General features: G+C 43.7%; 1 protein-coding gene across 2 annotated transcripts in view; it reads left to right on the top strand.

Moving 5' to 3' along the window:
- The window catches only part of adcy8 (adenylate cyclase 8 (brain)), an 89,703-nt gene that overhangs the window by 15,953 nt on the left and 65,062 nt on the right, over positions 1-8,688 (top strand). For both annotated transcript variants that reach the window (XM_014022033.1, XM_014022032.1), the window contains exon 2: positions 6,439-6,588. In XM_014022033.1, coding sequence (XP_013877487.1) covers positions 6,439-6,588 — 150 coding nt within the window. The remainder of the gene's footprint in view (positions 1-6,438; positions 6,589-8,688) is intronic.

The following is an 8,688-nucleotide window of genomic DNA, read 5'->3' as shown; positions in this document are numbered from 1 at the left end:
ACTGAAAATAGCTCTCCATTTCCTCATTTTGGTCACTTCATGTGGTAATAAAGAAATTCCAGGATGAAAATATATGCATGGAGGACTCTAGAAAGAGCATTTATCTGTAATTTGCACAATCAGGTCATCTGTGAAGTGGGCTGCTGACACTCTGACATTTACCTGAAATTTATTCTCATGAGTCACTTAAAAAACAGACCTTCAGTTAGTCACAACTGCTGCTCCGCAAGTTACCCCACAAGACAAGTCAATCCAACCAATCATGATTAGAGAAAACTCCGCCCACACCAAGACCACCGCCAATCACAGATAGGGCCAACTCCGCCCACACAATAACTCCACCAATCACAGATAGGGCCAACTCCGCCCACACAATAACTCCACCAATCACAGATAGGGCCAACTCCGCCCACACAATAACTCCACCAATCACAGGTAGGGCCAACTCCGCCCACAGGACATGTACTGTAAAAACTTTACTTGATTTTTTGCAAAACTGTAAATTATTATTTTTTTCAGCCTTGCGGCCACACGGTGACTTTCTTTTAGCAGCCTCTCAGTTTGTGAATAAACGTCTTGTTTTCTGTGGAAAGAAACAAAACATTTATTCTTCGTTGAATCAACCGGGYCTAAACGTTTTAATAAATACTAAAACAAGGTGAAGCTGGCAGGAGCTTCGGTTCAGATCCTGGTTCTGGTTCTTCCAGCTGCATCAAAGCATCAGAACGCAGCCGTCGGCGCTGCAGTGTCAGCGTGTCTGCTGGCAGAAAACATAAAGCTGTGTTCAGTTTCCCAGCACAGCGTGTGGAAATGTGATGAATTATTAACCGAGGCCGTGCGTGTGAGTTTAAATGGTGAATCTCTGAGACGTGCGGCTCGGTCAGCGGAGCGTGTGAACCCAGTTAATCATTCCCCGTCCCCGGAGCTGCAGAATAAATCCCCTCCTTTGGCTCTGGAGGGGTTTCTGCAGCGGGGGCTTTAAGCAGCTGCTGCTCGGCTCACATGTTTTTATTCAGCTGGAGGTTTTAGCCCAGGTAGGCTGACAGATCCTGGGTGATATGATGCTGCTGCTGCCTCCTCTGAACCTCATCAACACAGCAGCAGGAGTCACCAGCTCAGCTCAGATATTCATACTGAAGACACATCAATGTTTCTGCAGATGTGAGGAACTCAGACCATCAAAATAAAACATTTTTAACAGATTAAATATTAGATGGGCCGGAGGAAGAATTATCAGAAAGATCATAAATAAAAGGGAGCAGGTTCTGCTCATCAGTCAGCSTGAGCTCCATGTAACTCCACACAAACACGTGTTTATTTTCTGTTTCCAGTCCAGGTTTCAATTGAAAACATCAGGATAATGATGACTATTATTAACCCAGGCTAATTATTTTCCACGCAGCTGTTGACGAGCCTCTTCCTTYGCCTCCTGCTCCTAATGAGGCCTTGTTAAAAAAACTCACATCACTGGCATTTCCCCTTAATGAGTTCACCGCCGCTCTCCGTGCTGATGCCCTTTGTGGCCGACCGGCGCTGCTCTTTTACAAAACATCCCACGTGCCGCCACAGCTGCTGCAGCTCACCAGCTTTTAGTTTTGGTCTCTGTGGGAGGAGCCTTCAGGGCGAGCGGGGGGGGTCATCTGAGGAATTAAATCAGTGCTGATGGCGTCCTGGGAGAGATGGGCAGTACCTGCCCGTCCTCTGGGGAGAGGACTGAAGCAAACGCAGCTCTGTGGACAGCTGAGGCAGGAATCAGCTCAGAGGTGTTCCTCCTGAACGTGAAGATGTCTCGAAGCAGAGGCTTCAGCTCAGGAACGTTTAGGACCTAAACTTTAGCTGTTTGCTTCAGCGTTACGGAAATATTTAACCCCGCAGGTTGTTTTTAAATCCGTACAAAGCTGAGACCAACCCTTAAGGTGCTGCTGTTCCAGATGAGCTTCATCCTGTTCAGGGGTGAAGATGAGGAGCTAATCCCAAATGAAAACTGATGAAACCTTAGAAAGCAGACTCAACACCTRCTGACATTAACAAACTCTGCAGGAACTGGACTCCAAAACCACATTGTTATATTTATCATAAAAATCATCTTTTGGTTTGTTTAGCCTTTTGTCTATAAAGCTCACATCTATAAAACAGCTTTTCCTGTAAAACGAAAACTAGAGAGCGCATAGCATATATGACCCCTGCACGTACGTTAAGCACCAGAACTTACCTGAACAGATTTATTGTTTTGGGTGGGGGTCCGGGTGGTGGGGTGGCTCAATGGTGAGCCTGATTGATAGCCCTTCATCAGAGCTAAACAACAATAAAATCTGAACCTCTTAAGTTGAACAGTTTCTGAGTTATAAGCATTTTTGTACGTTTAGACACCCCCTTCTCAGATGGAGCCCCCTCCTCAAACATGGGGTCCATCCTAAAACCGTTGGTTGGCTCAGTAGCTGCGTTTCCATTCACCATGAAAATGTGCAAATTAGAATTTCGAAAATAAATTTGCTCAATGGAAACAAGTCAAATAAAAAAATATATACATTTTTCGACAAAATGTTTTTGCGCTAGGATGAGGTGGTTTTTCGGCCGTATCGAAATTGGTGTTTTTCGCAAAACTGCAATGGAAACACTTTTTTCACATCACGGGAGTCACGTGATCAACAACCAGCTGTTTCTACTGGTGAAAAAGACGACGAAGAAGAAAACAGGAAGTAGAAGTAGTAGTAATATCACAGAAGTAGTATAAAATAGTAAACTCACCGACTACAATTTCCCAAAAACACAGCATACGTAGCCGCTCCCAAGTAGGGACTTGTCTCTGGAAAGCCTCGATAAAAGACGCCGACGTCTCCTCTGATGATGAGCACTAGTGTCGTGGTAGCAACATGCTATGTGTTTACATCCATCGCTGCCATGTTTGTAATGACCTATCATGAGAACAAACGTATTCACGTGACTTTAATAACATTTCTTACTTAATGGAAACACTGCAGTTGCGAAACTGTTTTTCGACATTAACAGAATATCAACAAAGATTTGCGCACATTCACAGTGGAAACACAGCTATTGTAGGTTGGACCCATCTACACTCCTGTCAAATGTCATGTTGATCGGTGCAGCTGTTTACATGCTACGGTTGACAAAAATCAATGAAAAAATAAAAAATAAACAGTATGAAAACAATAGGACCCCCGCTTCGCTTCATGTGGGGGGGTCATAATAAACAGAACCACGTGGAGCTGAACTGTCTGCTGAGGAGAAACCCCCTGCTGAAATGTCAGCTTGCTCGTTGTGATGCGTCACGCCACGGAGGGCTCCAGGAATCAGAAAAGCCCTCTTCACGCTCAGTTGTCCCCTCTTGAAAGGAGCTGGAGGGTCTTTGCTGGAGGAGCTGCAGTCAGAGGGTTTTATCTCTGAGAAGAAGAGATGTTTGATCAGCATCACTTCGATGCTTCGTGTCCATCAGAAGACAAGAAGACATAAAAACAGCAGTTTAGGTGTTAACTGTTAGTCCTGCTTTAAAGGAAACAACGTTGGACACATTAAAACWGAACTTTATAAAGATGAACTATTATAATAATATAATGTTGTTATAACTTTTATCTCAGGCTCTTAATATTTTATACTGGATTTATCATTAGGTTGAACAATGTAATTGTTCTGGTAAAATAAAAATAATAATAATTTGTTTTGAATGAATTTTAAAAGAAGAATTTGCTGTTTTAATTTGTGTGGGAGTTTAATAAAAATAATTAAGTTAAAAAGATAAAAAGATACAACTGTAAAAACCTAAAAAAGAGAGATATAATTGTTCCTTCAGTACTGTAGCTTTTAGCTACTATTCTGCTTGTTTTACCTTTTAGCTGCTCTGCCTTTTATTTTAGCTTGCAGCTATTGTTCTGACGGTTTAAGCATTTAGCTGTTTTGCTCATTTTAGCTTGCAGCTACTGTTCTGATAGTCTCACTGATTTAGACGTTTTTAAATACTAATCAGATTGTTTTACATTTTAGCTGCTGTTCTACGTTCAGTCTCTGTTCAGCTTGTTTTAGCTTATAGCTACTGTTTGACTCATTTTAGCTTGTGACCTGATTTATTTTAGTTATTGTTTCAATTATTTGAGCTTTTTGCTGCTGTTTTAATTGTCCGTTTCGCAACTGTTTAGTTGTTACGATTTTTGTTATTGTTTAGCCCTTAGCTATCGTTCTGCTGATATTAGCTTTTTGCAACTAATCTACTTTTATCTTTTAGCTGTCTTTATGGTTTTGACATTTTAAGCTGATTTATTTTTATTTTTTAGCTGCTCATGTTTTACCTTTTAGCTGCAGTTCTGCTGATTTTAGCTTTCAGTCTCTGTTCAGCTTGTTTTAGCYTATAGCCACTGTTTGACTCATTTTAGCTTGTGATCTGATTGATTTAGTTTTGAGCTACTGTTTCAGTGATATTAGCTTTTGGCTGCTGTTTTAATTGTACTTGAACTGAACCATCTAGAAACAGAAACAAAGCTGAGGGGAGCAGATGTTCAGAACCTGTTCAGACTCGTCTTCGTTCCTCAGGAGACACAGATRAACACCGACTCCTCTGAGGAGAAGCGTTTCTGTCTCATTCACTGTAGCGCCTCGGCTCGCCGCTCTGAACGCTTGCGTCACGTGGAGCGGCGGCAGGAAGCCCTCGTGTTGCGGAGCGTTGCGTCAGCTCGGCCCTTCGGCTGACGGAGGGCCTCGGGTCGTGGTTCGAAGAATGTGCTTTGTTTTTGTGGCTCAGATGTTGCCTTCAGTCTCTGGAGTTTAACACCTCAGCTTCAGGTTCAAACAGAAACAGTTTATTTACACGTTAGACCACATCAGAACAAAGGTCCAAACAGGCTCATGAACCTGACTGGACCTTTAACCAATGTCCAATAATCCAGATAAGACTGACATCTGGAATCAATTATGGAACTTTAGTTGTAAAAGTGAAAATAAAAGCTTTAAGAAAAAAGATTTAAAAAGGGGGAATAGAGGGATCACACTTCTGAGCCTCCCTGGTAAGGTCTATTCAGGGGTTCTGGAGAGGACGGTCCGTCGGATAGTCGAATCTCAGATTCAGGAAGAGCAGTGTGGTTTTGGTCCTGGTCGTGGAACAGTGGACAGGCTGTACACCCTCAGCAGGGTCCTGGAGGGTGCATGGGAGTTCTCTCAGCCAGTCTACATGTGTTTTGTAGACTTAGAGAAGGCGTTCRACCGTGTCCCTCAGGGACTCCTGTTGGGGGTACTCTGGGAGTATGGGGTACCAGGCCCTTTGAGCAGGAGATCGACAGGTGGATTGGTGCTTCATTGGTGCTGATGTGGGCGCTGAACCAATCCGTCGTAATGAACCTCTTGGTTTAACGGTCGGTCGGGTCTACGTTCCTACCCTCATCTATGGTCATGAACTTTGGGTAGTGACCGAAAGAACAAAATCACAGATACAAGCGGCCAAAATAAGTTTCCTCTGCAGGGTGTCTGGGCTCTCCCTTAGAGAGGCTGAGAAGCTCAGTCATCCAGGAGGGACTCAGAGTAGAGCTGCTGCTCCTCCACGTCCAGAGGAGCCAGTTGAGGTGGTTCATCTGGTTAGGATGGACGCCTCCTGGATTCCTCCCTGGTGAGGTGTTCTGGACACGTCCCACTGGGAGGAGACCCAGAGGAAGACCCAGGACACGCTGGAGGGACTATGTTTCTCAGCTGGTCTGGGAACACCTTGGGATTCCCCCAGAGGAGCTGGTCCAAGTGGCTGGGTGGAGGGAAGTCTGGGTCTCTCTGCTGAGGCTGCTGCCCCCGAGACCTGACCCCGGATAAGAGGAAGAAAACAGATGAAAAAAAATACAAGCTTTGGTGGAAGCTGAGTTTTGTCTTCATTCAAATTGTTTAAAACTTAAATATATTAAAAACATCTTCAAGTTAAGCAGGTTAAAGACCCGTGACCTGTAGAACCTGAACAGGACCAGCAGAGGTGAGAAGGACCCGTGACCTGGTTGTTCTCCTGATCTGATCCGGTTTCAGGTGTTCTGGTCTTGGCTCATTAACTCGTCAGGCCTGTTGAAAGCTTGTCAGCGAGGCGGGACATGAATCTTTAATCTGATCCGGACACTGTTTTATGGACAGAAGGGTCTTTGAGCAGCTCGCCACCTGAAGCTGCTGAACAACAGCTTCTGTACATTTGGTTTTTGTTCTGGTCTCAGGTTCTGTTTCTGCTCCGAGAACTGAAATACGTTGTAAGTTTTTGAATTATTGATGCTGATGATGAACTAAAACAAGAACTGTCAATCAGCAGAGCTCCTCCTCTGGGATTTATTTACAGTTTTGGATTCTTTGAACTTGATTCTGTATCAGAGCAGGTCTCAGGCAACAGAAAGCTGGTTATTAAAAATAAAGAYCCTTGACTGTGTTCAGCAGGTGAAGTGCACCTGGTAAAACTCTGTGTTTGTGTTTCAGGTGGCAGCTCAGGCCGTGCTCTTCTTGTGCATAAACACTGCTGGGATCTTCATCAGCTACCTGTCGGACCGGGCCCAGAGGCAGGCCTTCCTGGAGACGCGGCGCTGCATCGAGGCTCGGCTGCGACTCGAGACGGAGAACCAGAGACAGGTGAGTCCTGACGTGGAAACATTCTCACTCCTGACTCGTCACATAGTGACGCTTTTCCAAGGTTCCCTCTGCGTCCGGTTTTGACGCAAAATATAGGGGTCTTTGAGTTGGGGGTCCGTGGTTAATTTTAGGTCCTGGGGTCAGGGATAGGATGTAGGCCAATAAAGCTAATTTTAGGCTTTGGGATGGTTAGATTTGTGCATTTTCTACACTTTCTGAAATCATGACAACAGATTCCACCCCATCTCATCAATAACTGACACGAGGGGGGTACCCGACGCATCAAAACCGGACACAGCAGGAACCTTGGAAAAGCGTCAATATGTGACGAGTTGGGAGTGAGAATGGGTTGGACGTAGACCTGAATCCTGCAAACGTCTTCTCAGACGATGAGACAGACATTTGTCGTTTTTAGTAGCTGCGACAAATCAAAAGTTTCATTAACGAAGCTAAAAGTTCATTTTAGGATTTGATGAAGCCAAACTGTCAGATAAGAGGTGTGGACACCTGTCTCACCCAGGGTTCTTTTAAAGCAAGTTCAATTTAAGACTTTTTAAGACTTTTTAATGCCAAGTGAAATTCAATTTAAGACTTTTTAATGCCAAGTGAAATTCAATTTAAGACTTTTTAATGCCAAGTGAAATTCAATTTAAGACCAATTTCATAATAAACACAAATGACAAAAAAATAAATAATAAAAACTGGCAGAAACTGATGAATCAAAGTATTTTTGGTTGAAGTATTTAAATATTGCTAATAGACCATTTGTTTTTATAGCAGAAACCTTCTTAGCAGTCAGTTTAAATTTAATTTAATTTCAGGAATTCCTCTAATGACCCAAAGTTTGTAGATTTAGGCCCCACAGTGGGGTCTTAACCCCAGTTTTCTGAAGATGAAACCTTAAAGTGCCTGTGACATCAATTTTTGTAAGAAAAGTTAATGCATTTTTTAAAAACATTAACATTTTATAAAACAAATTTCACGTAGCTCAGATGAACAATTGAGATATTTGCAWGGTAAATGGTACTGAACTTATAGAGCGCTTTTCAAGTCCCGCCGGACCCCAAAGCACTTTACACTAACAGACATTCACCCATTCACACTCACATTCACACACTGATGATGGTAAGCTACACTGTAGCCACAGCTGCCCTGGGGCACACTGACAGAGGTGGGGCTGCCATGCACCAGCGCCACCAGACCCTCTGACCACCATCAGTAGGCAAGGTGGGTGAAGTGTCTTACACAAGGACACAATGACTGAAATGGCTGGACGGAGGATTGAACCAGCGACCTTCTGGTTCCAGGACGACTCCCCTAACCACTCCGCCACAGCCGCATGCGAAATAACAGGAAGTGATGTCGAAGGGGAATGTCTACGTGTGAATATTTAAAAAAATAAATGTTACCAATTATTTTAATATTTAGGACAAATCATCCTACTTACAATGTGTTGACATTTTTAAGACTTCTGAAAGATTGATTTAAGGCATTTTAAGACTAATTAAGGATCTGAAGGAACCCTGTTACCTGCCTCACCTGTCTGAGGGCTTTAATGTTTCATTTTTAGTTATTTTTAAAAAAAAATGAAGCAGATTGACGGTGCAGCGTTGTCGGATATGACCTCCCAGTTAAAGAGTCTYGTGTCTGTTTGACATTTTACCTGGAGGAACACCTGCTAAACGCCAGTCTGTGATTGGCTGTTAGCTGCTGAAAGCTTCTTATATTTGGTTCCTGCAGAGTTTGAGTCCTTTGTTGAAGTGGAAGCTGCTGCTGTTTGCTCCTTTGTGTCTGCACGACGGTTTGAGCACGTCTGGCTGTAAATGTGACTTAAATCTCTGGATAAGGACCTCCGCTCTGGTCTCCACTTCCTGTCTGCCGGCGTTGAGGCTGGATGTGAGCAGACTGTGAGGAAGAAGCTGATGGATGTTAGTGAACGGCTGAACGTCTGCAGCAGGTTAAAGAGTCCTCGGGGAGGAGGAGAACATGAACACAGCATCGATTCAAAGCTGTCACCGACACTTTACATCAGAGCTTTGGTCACATGTCTGCGCACACACACACACACACACACACACACACACACACACACACACACAC

The sequence above is a fragment of the Austrofundulus limnaeus genome, unplaced genomic scaffold (assembly GCF_001266775.1).
Source record: "Austrofundulus limnaeus strain Quisiro unplaced genomic scaffold, Austrofundulus_limnaeus-1.0 Scaffold315, whole genome shotgun sequence".
Lineage (NCBI taxonomy): Eukaryota > Metazoa > Chordata > Actinopteri > Cyprinodontiformes > Rivulidae > Austrofundulus > Austrofundulus limnaeus.
This window is presented reverse-complemented; position numbering and strand designations above follow the sequence as displayed.